Source organism: Engraulis encrasicolus, chromosome 16 (genome assembly GCF_034702125.1).
Source record: "Engraulis encrasicolus isolate BLACKSEA-1 chromosome 16, IST_EnEncr_1.0, whole genome shotgun sequence".
Taxonomy (NCBI): Eukaryota; Metazoa; Chordata; class Actinopteri; order Clupeiformes; family Engraulidae; genus Engraulis; species Engraulis encrasicolus.
In genome coordinates, this window is record NC_085872.1 from 429,971 (window position 1) to 454,312 (window position 24,342).

General features: G+C 37.9%; 1 protein-coding gene across 13 annotated transcripts in view; it reads right to left on the reverse strand.

Moving 5' to 3' along the window:
- Window positions 1-24,342, reverse strand: part of obscnb (obscurin, cytoskeletal calmodulin and titin-interacting RhoGEF b) — a 226,662-nt gene that overhangs the window by 124,259 nt on the left and 78,061 nt on the right. For all 13 annotated transcript variants that reach the window (XM_063218192.1, XM_063218188.1, XM_063218190.1 and 10 more), the window contains 7 exons: window positions 7,169-7,447; window positions 6,013-6,291; window positions 4,857-5,135; window positions 3,701-3,979; window positions 2,545-2,823; window positions 1,389-1,667; window positions 4-270 (listed from right to left, as the gene is read on the reverse strand). In XM_063218192.1, the coding sequence (XP_063074262.1) occupies window positions 4-270; window positions 1,389-1,667; window positions 2,545-2,823; window positions 3,701-3,979; window positions 4,857-5,135; window positions 6,013-6,291; window positions 7,169-7,447 (1,941 nt within the window). The remainder of the gene's footprint in view (window positions 1-3; window positions 271-1,388; window positions 1,668-2,544; window positions 2,824-3,700; window positions 3,980-4,856; window positions 5,136-6,012; window positions 6,292-7,168; window positions 7,448-24,342) is intronic.

The following is a 24,342-nucleotide window of genomic DNA, read 5'->3' on the forward strand; positions in this document are numbered from 1 at the left end:
TACCTTTAGTTGTGACACTAGCCACAGTCTTGTCATCATTACTCTCACAGCTATATTCCCCCTCATCCTCTTTGGAAATTCCGGTCACTGTCAGAGTCTGTTTGACACCATCAGCACTGATGCTATACCTTCCACCATTTTTGAGCTCTGTCCCGTTATGTCGCCAAATTACTTTGCCTTTTGGTCTGTTGAGCTGGCACACAAGAGTAAGTGTGTCCTCCAGCACTACAGCTGTCGACTCCAAAGGCACAGAGAACTTCATGGGCTCCCCTAGAGGAAAAAGGTTAAGCATACATGCTGGATACAGTATCATGTAGCCTATCACATAGATGACTCACATTTTTCAAATGACAACTGCATGTACCGCTGTCTTTGAGATCAGCTGACTTTACTGTAAGGCTACAGTTAACACCGTGTTTCTTTAGCTCAGATTTTAAACCATCACCCAGCTCCACATCATCTCTGAACCATCTCACATTTGTATTGTCTGACATCAGCTCAGAGGACATAACTATGATCTCTGCTACTTGAACAACAATATTATTTTCCAAGATAAACTTATTCCAAAAATGAGTGTATGTTTCTGTGTAAAGGAGAAAATATATAATACACCGCATTCCACATTATTATGCAAATGCTGTTTCCCCAAATAATTAATAGAAATGACAGTCATCATAATTTTCAGGTCATCAGCCATTAGAGGACAATTTAAACGTTTTTGAATGAACCTTTCAATGATAACGGTATTTTTTTAAATAATAAAAAACTTAAAATGCTCTGATCCAAATTATTACGCAAAAAAGTTTTGTAGTGTTGTAATCCAAATGTCTTTCTTTTTTCCCATTTACATCAAAACAGTTGGCATTTGGTATCTTCTAAATTACATTTCAATGTTCAAAACTTGGTTATAAGCTGTAACTGGAATGCTGCATTTAACATTGAAGTCAATGGCAGGACATTGCATGGGAGTTATGGAAGCCCAGATATCCTTGATGCTTTGCTCTCAGCTGCTTTTGTTTGTTTGGTCTGGTGACTCACACTTCACTCTTCAATATACCCGTAGATTTCCATGCCACGTTTAGGTGCTTTGGTGATAACGACATTCTAACTCACCAGACATAAAACCCCATAGAAAATGAATGGGATGGTATGTCTGGTGAGTTAGAATGTCGGTACTACCAAAGCAGGCATGTTCATTCAAAAACTTTTTAATTGTACTCTAATGGCTGATGACTTGAAAATTATGACGACTGTCATTTCTAGTGATTATTTGGGGAAACAGCATTTGCGTAATAATGTGGAATGCGGTGTAAAGGTAGCACATTCTTTGCTACATTGACATATTTCTTTTCACATAGCTGAAATAATCTGTAAAACATGCATCTTACCTGCCACGCAAACTTTGAAGACCAGTTTCTCTTTGCCAGCCTCACAGGTGTACTCTCCAGCATCTTTCATCTCCACACTGTCCAGGACCAACTGACGAGTCTTTCCCTTCGTTTCCATGTGGACTGTTTTACTGGATGTCAAGAGAGTCCCATCCTTGTACCATTTCACTTCTGTCTTTGTGTTGGTCAGTTCACAGCTTAGGGTGGCTGTCTGGGAAATCGTAGCTTTAACGTCCTTTTTAACAGACTCCAAATTTGCAAAACCACCCTCTTGGCTTTCTGTGATGAAATGAAAAGATATCTTGCCATATGAGATGGAAACAAATCAGAGCCTTTACTATAAGGCTACAGTGAACCTGTTGTCTTTTTAACTTGTCTCTTTAACTGTATTTTAAACCATCATTCAGCTCCAATTTATCTCTGAACCATCTCACATTTGTATTTTCTGACATCAGCTCAGAGGACTGAAATCGAACAACCTGCGATTGTTCTGGCAGACCACGTAGACAAAACGCCCTATTGCCTATTTGCTGACGCCGACCCAACCCATACAGTTCACCATGAATCATCTGCGCTTTGGTTAATCAGCTGCTGCTCGCAAGTGGATGCTGACCTTTGGCGCGCTTTACTTAAACTACAGAATTTGTTTTCCTGTCATTGCTTTTTGCTACTTGTTTTGCACCCACCACCTCCCCTGCTCCATCAGACTAATCATTGCCAAACAACATCATACTGTTGTCATTGTTGCTTGCTCTGTTCTAGGGGGTATGTTGCCTTTCCAGCTAAATGGAAGGCACTCCACCTGAGGATGCTGCTGTTTCCTGTCTTGGCTTCCATGGAGCTCATGGAGAAGCTGGGAAACTTCCTCCGAACAGAGCCATACCATCAAACACAAATGTCTGCATTCAGAAATAAAGCTTCGAAATGTATCTCTGTTTCCCGTCTCAATTTTGACTAGAGTGGTTCTGACAGAACTATAATCTTCTACTTGAACAACAACTTTATTGTCCAAAGGAGACTTCTTATAAAGATCAGTAGACATTTCTGTGCAAAGGAGAAAAATCTAAACAATAGAACAATAGGATAGTAGATTATTCGCTACACTGACATATTTCTTTTCACATATCTGAAATAATCTGTAAAACATGCATCTTACCTGCCACGCAAACTTTGAAGACCAGTTTCTCTTTGCCAGCCTCACAGGTGTACTCTCCAGCATCTTTCATCTCCACACTGTCCAGGACCAACTGACGAGTCTTTCCCTTCGTTTCCATGTGGACTGTTTTACTGGATGTCAAGAGAGTCCCATCCTTGTACCATTTCACTTCTGTCTTTGTGTTGGTCAGTTCACAGCTTAGGGTGGCTGTCTGGGAAATCGTAGCTTTAACGTCCTTTTTAACAGACTCCAAATTTGCAAAACCACCCTCTTGGCTTTCTGTGATGAAATGAAAAGATATCTTGCCATATGAGATGGAAACAAATCAGAGCCTTTACTATAAGGCTACAGTGAACCTGTTGTCTTTTTAACTTGTCTCTTTAACTGTATTTTAAACCATCATTCAGCTCCAATTTATCTCTGAACCATCTCACATTTGTATTTTCTGACATCAGCTCAGAGGACTGAAATCGAACAACCTGCGATTGTTCTGGCAGACCACGTAGTCAAAACGCCCTATTGCCTATTTGCTGACGCCGACCCAACCCATACAGTTCACCATGAATCATCTGCGCTTTGGTTAATCAGCTGCTGCTCGCAAGTGGATGCTGACCTTTGGCGCGCTTTACTTAAACTACAGAATTTGTTTTCCTGTCATTGCTTTTTGCTACTTGTTTTGCACCCACCACCTCCCCTGCTCCATCAGACTAATCATTGCCAAACAACATCATACTGTTGTCATTGTTGCTTGCTCTGTTCTAGGGGGTATGTTGCCTTTCCAGCTAAATGGAAGGCACTCCACCTGAGGATGCTGCTGTTTCCTGTCTTGGCTTCCATGGAGCTCATGGAGAAGCTGGGAAACTTCCTCCGAACAGAGCCATACCATCAAACACAAATGTCTGCATTCAGAAATAAAGCTTCGAAATGTATCTCTGTTTCCCGTCTCAATTTTGACTAGAGTGGTTCTGACAGAACTATAATCTTCTACTTGAACAACAACTTTATTGTCCAAAGGAGACTTCTTATAAAGATCAGTAGACATTTCTGTGCAAAGGAGAAAAATCTAAACAATAGAACAATAGGATAGTAGATTATTCGCTACACTGACATATTTCTTTTCACATATCTGAAATAATCTGTAAAACATGCATCTTACCTGCCACGCAAACTTTGAAGACCAGTTTCTCTTTACCAGCCACACAGGTGTACTCTCCAGCATCCTTCATCTCCACACTGTCCAGGACCAACTGACGAGTCTTTCCCTTCGTTTCCATGTGGACTGTTTTACTGGATGTCAAGAGAGTCCCATCCTTGTACCATTTCACTTCTGTCTTTGTGTTGGTCAGTTCACAGCTTAGGGTGGCTGTCTGGGAAATCGTAGCTTTAACGTCCTTTTTAACAGACTCCAAGTTTGCAAAACCACCCTCTTGGCTTTCTGTGATGAAATGAAAAGATATCTTGCCGTATGAGATGGAAACCAATCAGACCCTTTACTATAAGGCTGCAGTGAACGTATTGTCTTTTTAACTTGTCTCTTTAACTGTATTTTAAACCATCATTCAGCTCCAATTCATCTCTGAACCATCTCACATTTGTATTTTCTGACATCAGCTCAGAGGACTGAAATCGAACAACCTGCGATTGTTCTGGCAGACCACGTAGTCAAAACGCCCTATTGCCTATTTGCTGACGCCGACCCAACCCATACAGTTCACCATGAATCATCTGCGCTTTGGTTAATCAGCTGCTGCTCGCAAGTGGATGCTGACCTTTGGCGCGCTTTACTTAAACTACAGAATTTGTTTTCCTGTCATTGCTTTTTGCTACTTGTTTTGCACCCACCACCTCCCCTGCTCCATCAGACTAATCATTGCCAAACAACATCATACTGTTGACATTGTTGCTTGCTCTGTTCTAGGGGGTATGTTGCCTTTCCAGCTAAATGGAAGGCACTCCACCTGAGGATGCTGCTGTTTCCTGTCTTGGCTTCCATGGAGCTCATGGAGAAGCTGGGAAACTTCCTCCGAACAGAGCCATACCATCAAACACAAATGTCTGCATTCAGAAATAAAGCTTCGAAATGTATCTCTGTTTCCCGTCTCAATTTTGACTAGAGTGGTTCTGACAGAACTATAATCTTCTACTTGAACAACAACTTTATTGTCCAAAGGAGACTTCTTATAAAGATCAGTAGACATTTCTGTGCAAAGGAGAAAAATCTAAACAATAGAACAATAGGATAGTAGATTATTCGCTACACTGACATATTTCTTTTCACATATCTGAAATAATCTGTAAAACATGCATCTTACCTGCCACGCAAACTTTGAAGACCAGTTTCTCTTTACCAGCCACACAGGTGTACTCTCCAGCATCCTTCATCTCCACACTGTCCAGGACCAACTGACGAGTCTTTCCCTTCGTTTCCATGTGGACTGTTTTACTGGATGTCAAGAGAGTCCCATCCTTGTACCATTTCACTTCTGTCTTTGTGTTGGTCAGTTCACAGCTTAGGGTGGCTGTCTGGGAAATCGTAGCTTTAACGTCCTTTTTAACAGACTCCAAGTTTGCAAAACCACCTTCTTGGCTTTCTGTGATGAAATGAAAAGATATCTTGCCATATGAGATGGAAACCAATCAGACCCTTTACTATAAGGCTGCAGTGTACGTATTGTCTTTTTAACTTGTCTCTTTAACTGTATTTTAAACCATCATTCAGCTCCAATTCATCTCTGAACCATCTCACATTTGTATTTTCTGACATCAGCTCAGAGGACAGAAATCGAACAACCTGCGATAGTTCTGGCAGACCATGTAGTCAAAACGCCCTATTGCCTATTTGCTGACGCTGACCCAACCCATACAGTTCTCCATGAATCATCTGCGCTTTGGTTAATCAGCTGCTGCTCGCAATTGGATGCTGACCTTTGGCGCGCTTTACTTAAACTACAGAATTTGTTTTCCTGTCATTGCTTTTTGCTACTTGTTTTGCACCCACCACCTCCCCTGCTCCACCAGACTAATCATTGCCAAACGACATCATACTGTTGTCATTGTTGCTTGCTCTGTTCTAGGGGGCATGTTGCCTTTCTAGCTAAATGGAAGGCACTCCACCTGAGGATGCTGCTGTTTCCTGTCTTGGCTTCCATGGAGCTCATGGAGAAGCTGGGAAACTTCCTCCGAACAGAGCCATACCACCAAACACAAATGTCTGCATTCAGAAATAAAGCTTCGAAATGTATCTTTGTTTCCCGTCTCAATTTTGACTAAAGTGGTTCTGACAGAACTATAATCTTCTATTTGAACATCAACTTTTTTGTCCAGAGGAGACTTCTTATAAAGATCAGTAGACATTTCTGTGCAAAGGAGAAAAATCTAAACAATAGAACAATAGGATAGTAGATTATTCGCTACACTGACATATTTCTTTTCACATAGCTGAAATAATCTGCAAAACATGCATCTTACCTGCCACGCAAACTTTGAAGACCAGTTTCTCTTTGCCAGCCACACAGGTGTACTCTCCAGCATCCTTCATCTCCACACTGTCCAGGACCAACTGACGAGTCTTTCCCTTCGTTTCCATGTGGACTGTTTTACTGGATGTCAAGAGAGTCCCATCCTTGTACCATTTCACTTCTGTCTTTGTGTTGGTCAGTTCACAGCTTAGGGTGGCTGTCTGGGAAATCGTAGCTTTAACGTCCTTTTTAACAGACTCCAAATTTGCAAAACCACCCTCTTGGCTTTCTGTAATGAAATGAAAAGATATATTGCCATATGAGATGGAAACAAATCAGAGCCTTTACTATAAGGCTACAGTGAACCTATTGTCTTTTTAACTTGTCTCTTTAACTGTATTTTAAACCATCATTCAGCTCCAATTTATCTTTGAACCATCTCACATTTGTATTTTCTGACATCAGCTCAGAGGACAGAAATCGAGCAACCTGCGTTAGTTCTGGCAGACCACGTAGACAACACGCCCTATTGCCTATTTGCTGACGCCGACCCAACCCATACAGTTCTCCATGAATCATCTGCGCTTTGGTTAATCAGCTGCTGCTCGCAATTGGATGCTGACCTTTGGCGCGCTTTACTTAAACTACAGAATTTGTTTTCCTGTCATTGCTTTTTGCTACTTGTTTTGCACCCACCACCTCCCCTGCTCCACCAGACTAATCATTGCCAGACGACATCATACTGTTGTCATTGTTGCTTGCTCTGTTCTAGGGGGTATGTTGCCTTTCTAGCTAAATGGAAGGCACTCCACCTGAGGATGCTGCTGTTTCCTGTCTTGGCTTCCATGGAGCTCATGGAGAAGCTGGGAAACTTCCTCCGAACAGAGCCATACCACCAAACACAAATGTCTGCATTCAGAAATAAAGCTTCGAAATGTATCTTTGTTTCCCGTCTCAATTTTGACTAAAGTGGTTCTGACAGAACTATAATCTTCTATTTGAACATCAACTTTTTTGTCCAGAGGAGACTTCTTATAAAGATCAGTAGACATTTCTGTGCAAAGGAGAAAAAAATAAACAATTGAACAATAGGATAGTAGATTATTTGCTAAACTACCATAGTTCTTTTCACATAGCTGAAATAATCTGCAAAACATGCATCTTACCTGCCACGCAAACTTTGAAGACCAGTTTCTCTTTGCCAGCCACACAGGTGTACTCTCCAGCATCCTTCATCTCCACACTGTCCAGGACCAACTGACGAGTCTTTCCCTTCGTTTCCATGTGGACTGTTTTACTGGATGTCAAGAGAGTCCCATCCTTGTACCATTTCACTTCTGTCTTTGTGTTGGTCAGTTCACAGCTTAGGGTGGCTGTCTGGGAAATCGTAGCTTTAACGTCCTTTTTAACAGACTCCAAATTTGCAAAACCACCCTCTTGGCTTTCTGTGATGAAATGAAAAGATATCTTGCCATATGAGATGGAAACAAATCAGAGCCTTTACTATAAGGCTACAGTGAACCTATTGTCTTTTTAACTTGTCTCTTTAACTGTATTTTAAACCATCATTCAGCTCCAATTTATCTTTGAACCATCTCACATTTGTATTGATAGTTCTGGCAGACCACGTAGACAACACGCCCTATTGCCTATTTGCTGACGCCGACCCAACCCATACAGTTCTCCATGAATCATCTGCCTTTTGGTTAATCAGCTGCTGCTCGCAATTGGATGCTGACCTTTGGCACGCTTTACTTAAACTACAGAATTTGTTTTCCTGTCATTGCTTTTTGCTACTTGTTTTGCACCCACCACCTCCCCTGCTCCACCAGACTAATCATTGCCCAACAACATCATACTGTTGTCATTGTTGCTTGCTCTGTTCTAGGGGGTATGTTGCCTTTCCAGCTAAATGGAAGGCACTCCACCTGAGGATGCTGCTGTTTCCTGTCTTGGCTTCCATGGAGCTCATGGAGAAGCTGGGGAACTTCCTCCAAACAGAGCCATACCACCAAACACAAATGTCTGCATTCAGAAATAACGCTTCCAAATGTATCTCTGTTTCCCGTCTCAATTTTGACTAGAGTGGTTCTGACAGAACGGGGACAGGTCGTTACGTGTATTGTATTTTTTTTATACCATTCGTATAACACTTGGTACCATTCGTATAAGCCATTAGAGACGTTTCGTCTACCAAAAAGACCTACGAAACGTACTTGAATTTGAACTAAACATCTTTAGGGAGTTTTTTAAAGGTTAATTGTAACCAAGCCATGGAATAAAGGCCTTCTACTTTTGAAGAGAGTGCCTTGGTATTTCTTCCTTTTTCAACGTCTACATTTGCCCATCCAAAGAGTACCTCAAAGAGCACCTTTTTTGAGTCCAGGAAGCGCTCTTACAACAAAGACTTTTTGTGATTTAAACATCCTTAGGTTTGAACTAAACATCCCTTGAGCCTGCCTATTTTTTGTTGAATAGTTTTTGTTGGAAATCGTCCGTCAATCCCTTCAAGCCTTCAGGCTGCCTATTTTGTTTTGTTTTTGTTGATTTAAAAATGTAAAGCAGCTGTTTTTAACATTTTAACTGTTTTTGTTGATTTAAAAATGTAAATCAGCTGTTTTAACACTCATTTGTTGAATAGTTTTTGTTGTAAATCGTCCTTCAATCCCTTCAAGCCTTCAGGCTGCCTATTTTGTTTTAGTTTTTGTTGATTTAAAAATGTAAATCAGCTGTTTTAATGCTCATCTTAAAGGGGTAATCCGGTGTGAAATGGGTTACGTAGTGTTAACTAGTTATACTGAGCGATAACTTTTGCCACATACCTCACCCTCATAGATCCCCTGCAATCCGAAGTCAAGCACTTATTAGCGGATGCTAACATAGGGAAGTTTGCCGTGGTTAATGTAAACGTGATGACATGTAAATCTAGGCACAGAGAAGTTTGATATTGCACCGTTTGTTTAGAAACAACACCATTCTTACCGGTGATATACATGTGCAGAGATAGAATCAGCAAAGGAGATATGTCCAGTGTATCCACCCATGCCTGCAGTTCACCTAGAGGGCGCTGTCGAGACAGCGCAGCCAATTCATTCGAATGGAGTCTGCATTCACTCGTTGGCACTCCTAGAGTGCAGTACCACCCGGAAAAGCAGTGAGTAGACACACTGGACATATCTTCTTTGCTGATTCTATCTTTGCACTTTTCACAATGATATTAAATGAGTCCAATGTTCTTGCAACACTTTTCCCCTGCCCACAGTCAACATGAATGGAACATTCTTTCAAGCGTGGGCGCTCTCGCTTGAAGGTGATTGTGATGTGGGTTTGAAAAAGTCAGTTTTCACTTTGCGATTTCAGAGCAAATCAGCTGGTACTGCACTGCTCGCTTGCTGGTCAATAAACGTTGAACTGAAGCGTGTTGTGTGCATGTGTGTACCAACGTCTGTCCATGCCACGCGATGCACAGACAGTTCCAACACCAAATAATAAAGTGTACATCAAGTCTTTAAAGAGGCCGTGCCAATTTTTTTGAACCTTCTTGCATGATTATGTGTTATATCAGTTCATAATATGTTTTCCTGGTCGTGTAAATGTGAAAGAATTTTTTTATTTCGTTTGATTGTTGTGATTTATGAAAATAAAAAAACGGCCAAGCCTGGCCAATTGAAAAAACAGGACAGGCTTACGTCACCCTGACTACCCCCGCCGCTTAGCCACGCCCACTTTTGACGAGTCAAAATTAATGAACATTATAAATGGAGCATCTTGGCAACTCGTAACAACGTTGAGTGGTCTTGTAGGTTAGCATCTTACCTGTGCCATGACGAGGATGCCGCCGCATTGATGAGCCATCAGTGACAAACTGGTGCATAAAGGTGCTTTGTAGTAGGCAATGAAGAGGCTCGGTGTAAAGTTAATACATTTTCTGAAGTAGTTTTAAATTGACACGGAATAAAACAATCCACCGTAGGCAGAGTGAGTACGTGGCTAGCAGCAACAACATACACTTCTTCTTCTTCTCCTCCCAGGATCCGTATGCCCCAAGTATGCCACCTAGTGGCGCAGAATACAATAAGGCTTTGTAGGCCTACACTATTAAATCTGCGCCAGTGTGGAGTGTACCCAGCGCAATATTTTTAATATTAAGTAGCTAATTCGGCAACGCTTATTTTTCTTTTCTTTTATCTCAAAGGCTGAGAGCAGCCTGCGAGTCCTCAGTAGAACATGCTCTCTACAATGACGTGATTCTCTAGCAACAGCTGAGCCAATCAGAGCAAAGCTCATAAACATTATGGACAAACCGCTTAGTTATCCTGAGAGGTGTTTTTGGGCGCAATAAAATGCTTTGTAATACACCATCAAAGTTTCCAGCTGAAATGATGTTGCATACCACGTCAGAGAACACCAAGGATTATGAAAAAAGGTGGAAATGGCAATGTAATTAGAGTGGCATGGCCTCTTTAAAATCAGTGAAGTTTTTTTTTTTTTTTAACCGATTTGTAACCATGTTTTCTGTGGTAAACATCAGGTCCTCATGGCAACGCCAGGCTTTCTGAAAACGATGACGAACACATTCAGAATACACATTTCTTCATGTGAAGTTGTTGAAAACAAAGTAGGCCTATTCGCTAATGGCCATAAAGTCCATACTCTTGTCATGCAAATGACCTGTCATCTGTGTTCAGTGGAGATCAGTGTTGCCACAGTTACTGTGAAACAGTAATCAGACTACTGAATACTTCTTTAAAAAGTAACTTATTAGTTAAGTTACTGACTACTGGATTTTAAACGTAACTGAGTTAGATTATTTTTAGTTACTTTCAGCAGAGGCTGATCCCTGACCCCGTCCCGCCCCAATAAAATGAAAATGATCACCAGTTCTGCCAATAGGCCTAGCCAGCTCACTTTTTGACATGGCCACATCAGAAATTACACTGACGTTTACAAAACTTTTCTTGAAGCAGGCTTGCATGTTTTTTAAATGAAAAATAAATAAGACAGGGCCTAGAAAAAATGGTTCCAGTTGCTGACTGACCCTGTCATTTATTATGCGACTCAATTGTCTTTTAGTTTTTGGAATCCTCCAAAAATAACGATGCTGTGTGGACAGGTTGTTCATACCCCAAGTAAAAAAAAAGTGTACTTAATATATACTTAATAAGTACGTTTTATTGTATTTAAAGTGTACTTCAAAAGTGTGTATTTAAAGAATGTTATTTTGGGACAACTTATAGTATACTTAAATGTACTTGAAATATAATTAAGTAGAGCTTAAACACATTTTAAGTTGACTTTTTTGTACTAAAATTAAACTTTGTATAAGTGTACTTAATATACTAAAAATATATTTAACTTTAAGTACATTATAAGTATACTAACCAAGTCACTTTAAAATGTGTTTAATGTTTACTTTAGCATGCGGATAAGTGCATTTTAAGTACATTAGAAATCTATTTTAACGTCATGAGAAAGTACTTTATAGTATACTGCAGAAGTACATACTTAAGTTGTGTTATTTTGGGACAACTTATAGTATACTTAAATACACTTGAAATATAATTAAGTAGAGCTTAATCACATTTTAAGTTGACTTTTTTGTACTAAAATCAAACTTTGTACAAGTGTACTTAGTATACAAAAAACATACTTAATTTTAAGTACATTATAAGTATACTAACCAAATCACTTTAAAATGTGTTTAATGTGAACTTTAGCATGTGGATAAGTGCATTTTAAGTACATTAGAAAATTATTTTAACGTCATGAGAAAGTACTTTATAGTATACTGCAGAAGTACATACTTAAGTTGTGTTATTTTGGGACAACTTATAGTATACTTAAATACACTTGAAATATAATTAAGTAGAGCTTAATCACATTTTAAGTTGACTTTTTTGTACTAAAATTAAACTTTGTATAAGTGTACTTAATATACTAAAAATATATTTAACTTTAAATACATTATAAGTATACTAACCAAGTCACTTTAAAATGTGTTTAATGTGAACTTTAGCATGCGGATAAGCACATTTTAAGTACATTAGAAATCTATTTCAATGTCATGAGAAAGTACTTTATAGTATACTGCATGAGTACATACTTAAGTTGTGTTATTTTGGGACAACTTATAGTATACTTAAATACACTTGAAATATAATTAAGTAGAGCTTAATCACATTTTAAGTTGACTTTTTTTGTACTAAAATCAAACTTTGTACAAGTGTACTTAATATACTAAAAACATACTTACTTTAAGTACATTTCAAATATATTCACAAAAATCGCTTTAAGTACATTTTAAGTGTATTGACTCTAAATGTATTTTAAGTATACTACAAGTAGATTTTACTTTAAGCACATTTCAAATATATTTATTTTAAGTACACTTTAAATATATTTCAAAAGTATATGAAAAAAACATTAATGTAATCACCAGTTACTCATTTCCATTATCCATTGTCTTGTTCACAACCATCAGCCATTCACATGAACCTTCCTTTCACCTTCACTTCAGACAACAACCACTGCCTCAACCAGGATTCGAACCCACAATTCACTGAACCACAGACCTGCACTCTAACCACTAGACCACAACTACCTGTTCTTTGACAGGCACAATTACGTTCTTGAAGTAATAGTCTTGAGTAGTACACTTTAAGTATACTTTTATATACTTAATTATAATACTTAGAAATCATTGGTGGTGGTATGCTTTTATCGAATTAAAGACACTTTTACATGTTTAATTTGTGCACCAAAAAGTACACTTAAAGTGCACTTAATACACTAATAACACAACTTAAGTACAGACTTCAGTATTGTGCTTAAAAGTTTAATAGGTAAGGCCTTACATGCCTTTTTAAGATCTGTTTGTGCTCTTCAATATGGTGTTTTTACCATGAAAATACATTAACAAAATGGAAGGTGGAAGGTTATTTAATGTTACAAAGCATAATGAATAAATAAGCCTAGGTTGACATCAGTGTTGGGCAAGTTACTTTGAAAAAGTAACTAGTTACTAGTTACTAGTTACTTCTCCAAAAAAGTAACTGAGTTACTTCCTGAGTTACTCCGGTATCAAAGTAACTAGTTACCAGTAAAAGTAACTATTGCGTATATATAGGCCTATATATATATATATATAGTAACTATTGCGTATATATAGGCCTATATATATATAGCCTATATATATATATATATATATATATATATATATATATATATATATAAAAGAAAAGAACACATTTTAATAGGCTTATTTAAATTCAACTGAAAATGTGCATGTTAAATCCAACTTTAAATTACTACTAAATGTAGTATTTACATTTTAATTATTACTAAATGCTACCCTTTCAAACAAGACTACGATTACGTCATTTTGTAGTTCACAGAGTCGTGAAGCAGTAAAAGACGCGACCTGTGACTCGACCACAAAATGCGGAAGTAGCCACTTTGCGTCTTTGTCTCGAAGCGTGCGAGTTGAGTTTGTGTTGTTATCAGCGAACTATCAGCGAGCTATTTCATGGTGGTTAGTGAGAAGTTGAATCATGATGAAGTTCTGAGCATGTTATTTGCCTATTCTGACTCTGAAGGACAGTTTTTATCTCACGAGGAGGATAATGATCGGACGAGCACTCTTTGTTTACCGCGGCGAAACTTCCAAAGGCAGTGAGAAGCAAGGATGTTCTCTAAGCATACACAGACATTGAAACTCATTCGGTGACTTTATCCGATCTCAAGTGAGTCGGCGGTAGTGGCGAATGCAGTCGTAGTGTCCATACAGGTAGTCCTATTGGTGGAGGAATTAGGGGTGAGAGTGGTTCTGGTTTTTGTTAGCTTGCGCTCCCTCCAGCCCCCGGTGATACGGGTAGCCACCTATCCGGACGCAAACTCAATAATCCTGGGATCAGACGAACACTGTTCACCAAGCAGCACACACACACTCATTCTGTCCCTCTTTCTGAGTTCTACTGGGTGGATGGCAGCGGCGAACGTGGCCATATGACCAGAGAGAGTAGAGAGAATATCTCTGATATGGCCGTATGGAGAGGTTTTGGTAATAGAACGCACGGTGACGACGCATAGGCTACCCAAACAGTAACGTGCAGTAACGGATGGATGAAATTGTAACGCCGTTATACTGACAGTAAGAATAATTAGTTAGATTATCCGTTACTGAAAAAAGTAACGGCGTTAGTAACGCCGTTTCTTTAAACGCCGTTATTCCCAACACTGGTTAAAATACACTAAAATGATGGTTTAAAAAAGTACCCAGGTGAAAAAAGTGTACTTAATATACTTAATAAGTATGTATTTTTGTATTTAAAATATACTTCAAAAGTGTGTATTTAAAGAATGTTATTTTGGGACAACTTATAGTATACTTAAATACACTTGAAATATAATTAAGTAGAGCTTAAACACATTTTAAGTTGACTTTTTGGTACTAAAAATCAAACTTTGTACAAGTGTACTTAATATACTAAAATCATACTTAACTTTAAGTACGTTTCAAATATTCTTTCTAATACCAAACTTTAGCACATTACTTTTAAAAATACAAATACACTTAAAATACACTTAAAATATACTACACTAACAGTATGTTTTCAAATACAACACTTAAGCACATTACTTTTAAAAATACAAATACACTTAAAATACACTTGAAGTGGTTCAAGACAACAAGAAAAATAACAGAAAATCTTTATAAGTGAGTACATTTCATTAAAGACAATTTAATATTAGTGGTCAAAAAGGCAATATAGTAAGTATGCAAAAAATATGCATATTTTGTAAAGGTCGTAAAATAAAGTTTAGGTATATATAACTGATAATGTAATATTTTCTAACACACTATGTTTGAGTACATTTTTTTAAGAACAAAGTTTAATACATTAAACTAGCAGTACATTTTCTAATACCATACATTACTATAATGTGTACTGTGTATGATTTTTTTGTAGTTTATTTCCAAAATTCATTGCTGGAAAAAGGGAGTCATTCATCCATCATCATAAATTGAGGTTCTTGTCCCATGTTCCAGATATAGACATTTTTTTTGCTAGGAAAATGACTGTACTTTGGCCAGTAATTAGTTTATTTATTTTGTAAATATAGTTACAATACATTTAAATACACAACACTAATAGTGTATTTTCTAAAAGCAATCTTTAGCACATTACTTTAAAAATACAAATGTACTTAAAATATATTTAAATACAATACACTAATAGTGTAATAGTAACACTACACTTTAACACATTACTTTTAAAATATAAATGTACTTAAAATAGACTTAAAATAGAATATACTAATAGTATATTTAACAATACCACACTTAAGCACATTACTTTAAAAATACAAATGTATTTACAATACATTTAAATACAATACACTAATAGTGTATTTTTTAATAAAACACTTTAGCACATTACTTTAAAAATACAAATGTATTTACAATACATTTAAATAGAAATATACTAATAGTATATTTAACAATACCACACTTTAGCACATTACTTTAAAAATACAAATGTATTTACAATACATTTAAATACAATACACTAATAGTGTATTTTATAATACTACACTTTAACACATTACTTTTAAAATACAAATGTACTTAAAATAGACTTAAAATTGAATATACTAAAAGTATATTTAACAGTACCACACTTAAGCAATTTACTTTAAAAATACAAATGTACTTACAATACATTTAAATACAATACACTAATAGTGTATTTTATAATACTACATTTAAGTACATAACTTTTAAAATACAAAGATACTTAAAATACACTTAAAATATAATACACTAATAGTATACTTTATAATGTTACACTTTAGCACATTACTTTTAAAATACAAATGTACTTAAAATACATTTAAATAGAATATACTAATAGTATATTTAACAATACCACACTTTAGCACATTACTTTAAAAATACAAATGTATTTACAATACATTTAAATACAATACACTAATAGTGTATTTTATAATACTACACGTTAACACATTACTTTTAAAATACAAATGTACTTTAAATAGACTTAAAATTTGAATATACTACTAGTATAATTAACAATACCACACTTAAGCCCATTTACTTTTAAAATACAAATGTAACTTAAAATATACTTAAATACAATACAATAATAGTGTATTTTCATAACACTATACTTAAGTACATGACTTTTAAAATACAATTGTACTAACAATACATTTAAATAACAATACAACTAATAGTGTATTTTATAATACTACACTTAAGTACATAACTTTTAAAATACAAAGATACTTAAAATACACTTAAAATATAATACACTAACAGTATACTGTATAATGCTACACTTTAGCACATTACTTTTAAAATACAAATGTAGTTAAATTAGACTTAAAATACAATATACTAATAGTATATTTGACAATACTACACTTTAGCACATTACTTTTAAAATGCAAATGTACTTACAATACATTTAAATACAATACATTAATAGTGTACTTTATAATACTACACTTAAGTACATAACTTTTAAAATGCAAAGATACTTAAAATACACTTAAAGTATAACACACTAATAGTATACTTTATAATGCTACACTTTAGCACATTACTTTTAAAATACAAATATACTTGAAATACATTTAAAATATAATACACTGATAGTATATTTGACAATGCTACACTTAGCACATTACTTTTAAAATACAAATATACTTAAAATACATTTAAAGTACAATACACTAACAGTATATTTATAAAACTATATTTAAGTACATAACTTTAATAATACAAAAATTATTTAAAAATATATTTAAAATATACTGAACTATAAGTATATTTTTAAATACCATACTTAAGTACTGTACTTGATAAGTAGAGTGTACTTAAAATATACTTTCAGAAAATTAAATATATTTAAAGTACACTTAAGTACACATTTTTTTGACCTGGGACAATACAACACTTTTCTTCATTCTCATAGGCTAACTCCCTATCTCTCGCTTATTCCCTGTCAGTAGCTGCGTTTGCATCATATGGCAATCTAGCCTACCACTGATTCTGTGAAAGTGGCTAAAACAGGTTGTAATCTTGAAAAAAAAAAAAAGAAGTGAATTACAAAATAATATGGTATATCCTCATAGACAAAGGTCTTGGCTTTTCAGAAATGCACAAGGCCAATCTCCCCATTTTGATTTTTTTTCAGAAATCAGGTTTTTCTCCGATCATACCTTGTTTTTTGTCAACACCGTCAGACACAATTAAAAGCAATAAAAAAGTGTACTGATTTGGTTGCATATATCTGGAGTTTTTAAGTGATTATGTGTGTTTTTTGGTTCACACATACGCCTTTAAATGTTGAAAATTCACTTTCATTCTATTTTAATACTGTTTCATGTGTTCTAAGTTAAAAATATGTGCTGTCAGACAATGCTTACTTAATGCCTAAATAGACCAAACATTTGTTTGTAATTTCACAAATATTCGTGTAGGCTTAAATTTGTTATTACTTTGATAATTTGTAAGCACATTCATTTAAAATGTCCAAAACTCCTTCTTACGGTGGTGACTTAAGAACTGATGGTGGTGACAGTAATCTGAGGGTGGTGAAAGTGACCTAATTATTACCTACATTTAGCAAAATATATAGCCCTCTCAAGTCAATGACATCTAGCATAAACGCTTTATTTTTGTGTGTGTGCACAGTATGTTTGTGCGTGTGTTTTTTCTTTCTTTGTTAGATACTCTAGGAAGTAGACCTAGATTATTGAAAATGTGGCATAAACAGGTTTTAAGTTGTTGAAATCCAAAACATAGAGGTGTATTATCATAGATGAAGGTCTTGCCTGTGCAGTGAATGTATTGGCCAAGCTCCCCATGTTTTACATTTTTCATAAAATGGTCTCCTTCTTGGTTTTGTCAACCGCGTCAGACAGAATTAGGAGTAAAAAAATATGTTTACTGTATTTAAGTGACTTACTTTTACAATTCAACATAATTGTAGATACTTATTGGAAGCATATTCTTAAAATTTGTCAAAAACATGTAAAACACATGCTTTTTTGTGAACTACATCAGATGTCACCACCGTCAGGTTTTGTGACAAAAAACCCTCCAAATGCACCACGTGCACTAGCAAGTGCCTCTTGATAGAAATCTCACAGCGATGGCACCGCAGAGTTGCGCACCAACTGTCTCACGGTGTAGGCGAATTATTATGCTACAACATAGTCCAGTTAGCTTAGACCAGGGATGTCAAACTCAGGCCCGGGGGCAAAATCTGGCCCGCGGAGCCATTTTATTTGGCCCGTGAGATCATTTCAAATGTGTATTGCAATTGGCCCACATACCATTCCAGTAATATATAGCGCAATAAGAGTTCAACTTGGTTGAGTTCAATTTGGTGTCACAGGAATGTAATTGTGTCCAGGGGAAATAGCTCACACTAATGTGCCACAGAATATGTGCAGTCACATTTTAACTACCAGTATTATGGGAATCTGTGAAATTTAAATATGAGTATTAATTGTGTGCATGCTCAATTTCAGCCTGTTTTAAAAAAAATAAATATTGAGTTCGGCCCGCGACTTCGTTCCAGACATTGATTTTGGCCCTCGGTCACTTTGAGTTTGACACCCCTGGCTTAGCCCTTTATTTTTAACAGCTTACTTCACGGCGTTCTTACAGACAAAAATAGGCCATGTATCTTGGGAACCTCCTCTCCCTGAAAATGCCTGTCAAATAATAACTTCAGTAAAAGTCATTGACCACACAGTAGACCTAAAGTCAGTCAGTAAAGTCATTGACCATACTTCAACATCCGACACTGACACAGTAGCCTAGATGACTGAAGTGCAATACAACATTATGAGTAGGCATATCTGCGATTTTTGTATAAATATTGGTTAGATTAGAAAGTAGGCTGTCATCATGGAAGAAGGCTTATTTCAGTCACGTTGCATGTTCAGCGAGAGATTCAGAACCTGTCGCAGCAATAGTCTAGGCTATACCCAAGTAGTCCTACAGTTAAATAGCAGGGTAAATGTAATATGAGAAAAGGGAAATGTTTTGCCAAAGTTTTCCTTTACTCTTTCATTTACCACATATCACGTTAACAATTCTGAAGCCTGTCCGTCATTTTGACGGTACCCTAGTTTAAATAGGCTACATCCTAGATCAAATGTGCATTTCAATTCGTTATTATCTGTGCACACCACATTTTTTCTTAATTAGGCTACTGTATCCTTCACCTTTCTCCCTCTCTCTCTGCTTGGCACGCAACTATGACGCATCTGCAGAGCGCGCGTCCCTGCACCCAAATAATTAATTAGAAATTAACGATGATGTCGGCACAACTGTTTGATTACAGAACCGTTTGTAGGACTATGCTACTACATTAATGGCACGCAGGGCGAAGTTATCCCTCTATCGCCTTTCATAAAAGTTTTTTTTTTCATATCACATCCTCAGGCGTCGCTTCGAACTCCTTGCTGGAAACAAAAAGTATTTGCTTTCATTGACACGTTGTTTTTTTATTTTGCATTTCTGTCCACTTGGCATGCTTTATCGAATTAGCCATGGATGCAGAATAATTCACAAGAGTTCATTTACCAGCATAATGGGTGGCCTTTGTCCGAAAGTATATGTTTTTATAATGAATATAGGCCAAGGCTATTACATAAAATTGCCCAAGAGCGTTTCCTTTAGCTACAGATAAAAATAGTTAAAAATAACGGTGATGCGTTAAACCAGGGCAGTTAAACCAGTTTTCTGTCTTAGTACGCAAGTGTAAATAGGTCATCACAGCATCACAGTTGACACAGCAGTGAAATTAGGTAGCATTAATTGTGTAAGTGTATCAAATAATAGTAATGTGACTGGACACTATTGAGCACTATTAAGCAAGCAGAAGACCAGGGGGAAAGGAGGTGAAGTGCATGGTGTTATGACAGAAAATAAAAGCACTGAAATACCATCGGCAAATGGTTAATACAATAATAATTTAGTTTGGTTGCATCTACTGTAGCCAGTGCTTAATTTTTAAATCACAAGGTAACGGAACGCTAAACACACATGGCATCTGAACGATGATGAGTTGGACGGAGGTCCCGGAACGCACAGAAAAAACTATATTCAATTATGCAAACGAATGGCCACTGGTTGCGTTGTGTGGCACCTAAGCCCATATTTATATGCTTGGCAACTGTCTGGGGAGGGGAAAAACGGGACACATCGGTCGCGCAGGGATCTAAAGCTGGGCTTACACTGTGCGACTTTTGCCCCGGTTTTGCCCCGATTTGGCACTCGCACGACTTTTTGAGAGTCGGGCCGATTTCTTGCTCAATCGCAGGTCAATCGTGAGTCTCGCATCGTGCAGTGTACATGGGGTAACGACAAGCGATTTTGCCTCACGATTGTGCAATCGCAGGGTCGCAAGAAAATCAAAACGGTTTGAAATTCTGGTCGTGGCTCGTGCGCAAATCGCACAGTTAAAGCAGTGCTACGACCCGATTTGACACTTCACATGCACATAGGGCCGTGCGATTCGCTGTTGAGCGCGACCTCATCTCCACCTCAGGTGCGCATGTTCTCTCCTCTGCAGACCGGGGAAACATGCCTGTCGCGTCGTAGGCCACGGTGGAAACATTTCGCTCGCATCCGACTGTCGGCTCGTGTAGTGTGAGGACGTGAGTCGTGAGCTGTGAACTTTTAAACAGTGAAATCTCATCGTGCAGTGTGAGCAGAAGCTTAAGACCCACGAGTGAAAATATCGCACAGTGTATGCCCGGCTTAAGGGTCCTCTTAAAGAAAAAAAAATCTCAGATGAATTCCCTCCATTTTAACGACATTAAGTCCCGTGTCAGCTCAATATGGAACCTTTTGACGGTTGGCAATCCAATGGCCCTATTAAATGCTGTAATGACAACAATACAACCAATATTTTGCTATATAGCTTTCTGCTCAGTGCCAGCAGCTGTCCGCATGAGGTGCATTATCAATAGGTCTACGTTTAGCTTAAAAAAGGTCAGTATGCTCAGAGAGCCACGGTTGGGAACGCATATCAGGTCAATTTGAGAATATCCACGCTCACAAATATTGCAATGGGAATGTGGTTGGTCGCATCACTGGGCATGTTTGTCATTTCTATTCGACTCTAAATATTTTTAACCGTATTCTGCGCGTGGGTTGGTAATGTTGGTGCGCTACACAACATAGCGGCCAGTCTCTTCATCTGCTTCGAGCCTATGGCTACTGCGTAAAAGCACCTCAACTTCTCAACGACCCTGCTATACCCACTTTTATAGCCAAGACCCAACGGCAATCGACCTTGAGATAGCATGCTGTTCTCCAGGTTCCTGGCCACAAAAGAATAAACTTATTGGCCCTCATTTATCAAAGCAGTGTACGACGAGAATCGTACGTACGTCGTGCGTACGTTCTTTTTCTACGACCACTTGGCATTTATCAAATCTCATCGTAAGCGCAGGAAAGATGAAATCCTATGGCTGCTCTGAGACGGTGTACGCCGTTTTCAAATTGGACTTGAGGTGACTATGATCATCAACTTGAGCAGCAGTTGTAGCGCAACAACTCATTATCATAAATATGTGACCAACATAATAACAAAATGTTTTTACATTGTATATTTTGGCTATAGGCCAACTTCTACTTGTTTGAATTGGTGCACCCTTCCTAGGAGCGCTGAGTTAATTTGGCATAGGTCAACAACTGCAAGAGACTTCTAATTTGTTATTTGACATGATGGGTGAACAATTGTGCAATATAGGCTACAGCCGAGTATTTGAATGTGCCTTCAGTCGTGGAATAAATGGACCGACTTCCTTTCTTTTTAAAAGCTGGGAGTTCAGGCGCACATCAATCAATAGCCTACATACAGTAATAATCTTCCGGTTGAGTTTCGCCATTACGCACGACTATCCGAATACACACCTGACACGTGTGTGTCCGATAACACTTTAGTGTATAGTCGTCCATTTAGGTGGCAAAAGCTAGGGCTGTCCCCTCGAAGGACTGGAGCGCAGGAGAGAAGCAGGGCGCACGTGAGCGCGAGAAGGACGGCGCACTGGACATGTAAAACTCTCCTATTATATCCCCAACAAATGTTTCTACGCAAGTTTGATAAATGAGGGCCATTATGATCGAGTGTCACTTGATTTTCTACACTTCAGTGTGGCGCATTGGAAAGAGTATTCTTTAGCTCAGTTCAGTGTAGCGCCCTGTACGATCTGGCATTAGGCTACCCCAATTAGTCTGCTCTGATTTCACGACATATTATCTTGTGTGCTGATGATAGTATAGCGTGTCTTCCGAAGCTGGGCTGAGAGATCTGACAATTCTTACAATTCTTATGGCCGCATGCATAACTTGTCCACAAATGCACGTGGAGGTGCGCAGCAGCAAGCCTGTTTGCTTCGTGACAGGGATCTTCGTGACAGGGATCTTTAAACAGCTTGTGAACGTATCTGCTGATTAGACATAATCTTAGTTTTTTGAAAATGAAACACCATTCGTTTACTCCTCCTATTGCTCCTCACATGCGACAATTATGTTTCCTTTTTGGGCGCGGTTTGTGGGCCAAATCTCCAACTGTCAAATGACGTTGAAAAATCTTAATACACCAACTGTAGTTTTAAGTTAGCCTATGATATGGGCGCCAGGCAGCAATAAGACTGCCATCAGTTTAGCCTTCCTTATCTTTACAAAAATGGAAAGTGACCAACACATTAAAATAATTCAGATCAACACAACAAGTTTCTTCTCTTTTTTTAGTAGTGCACTTTTGCAAACCCTTGTTTGCAGACTTGCGCGCTAGGTCTCAATTTGGAACAGCGCACATCAATGTCTGGCTTTAGCGATTCAGAAATGGTGATCTTCTCGGCGCACACACTTCATGGTTTAAAACCACGTGCCAAAAGTCCTCTTGCAAAAGCGTTTCAAAATCTAACCTCCGCTCCTTTTCACAAACACAAGGCAAGTATTGGAGGTGACATAATGAGATGGAAACACGATGTGTCCCTTTGGCGGGAACTCAGCTGAGCGTTTTGGTGCGCAACAGGTTGATTGAAATAATAAACATGATTAAGAGTTTTGTTAAAAATGGAGTTTGGCGTGCTGCCTGGACAATTCCGGAAATCAAAAAGTGATTTAAAATGCTGATCATTCCCACAGTTAAACAAACACATAGTAGGCCTATTTGCTGACTTTTAAAAGTGTTTCTCCGCTTCTCTGTACAGCAACGTGACATTAAAATAATTGGAAATATGTGGATCTCAGCTGTCCGTCAGCATATTACACTTAGGCTACATGCATGCTGAAGAAAGAACAAGGAAATCGATCGTCATGAAAAAACGGAGACTTTATATTCTGTCGCAGAGCAGACATGGGAATTAATTGGACATGGGCATGCAATGCCAAGCCAGGACTTAAACGCGCAGCTGATGGGGTGTAATAGAGACCAGAAGCGAAATGCCAAAGACATGCTCTGATATGTAGGCCTACCTTTTACGTTTAGCTGTAATGACATTCAGGAAATATTTTCTGCCTTACAAAAACAGATAGGACAACCTGTAGCCTACCTCAGTATGTGGTGGTTTTGTATGTCGGGCATCAGTTCAGAAAGTTTAATAGGTTACATGCACATATGCACGAGTTCCAATAAATCACAAAAGTGGAGGAGTTGAGATAAAAACCCTTTACTTAACGTCGTGGCTACAACATAGTAAAAATGGTGAAGGTTGTTTTTGAATAGGCATACTTTGGGTGGCTGTGAGGACGACTGGAACAGCGGTCTTTAGTCTGACGTGCCTTGTCAATTTAGCCTACATGTGCATGGTGCAACCTGCAACGAGGTGTTTTTGGTTTTGGTTACCGTCCGTGGAGACAACATGATGATCCTCATACTGATTAATTAATTACCTGCTTTTGTTTGTAAGTTCACCGATATGAGAACATGCTCTGGGCAGCTGGTCATATTTTGTCACAATTAATGTAGGATGTTTATGTGGAACTGTGAATGAATTTCGATTTGGACTCACACTGACGGTAAGGAACATCAACAAAGCATACTGTGTAACATGTTAAAAATGTGAGCCAAGCGAGCATCAAATGCAATATTACATTTTACCTCATAGTGGCGCTTGACCTTACTACAGCCCTTTGATGCGCGTAAAGGCAAACGCGCGTAAGTGCACGGGAGAATACGCTTAGGATTCATTTACATGCGAAACTCCCTAATTTTGGCCTGGCCCCACCCAAAGTGCGCAACTGGTAAAATTCCGCGTAAACCCCGCTTAAACACAGACT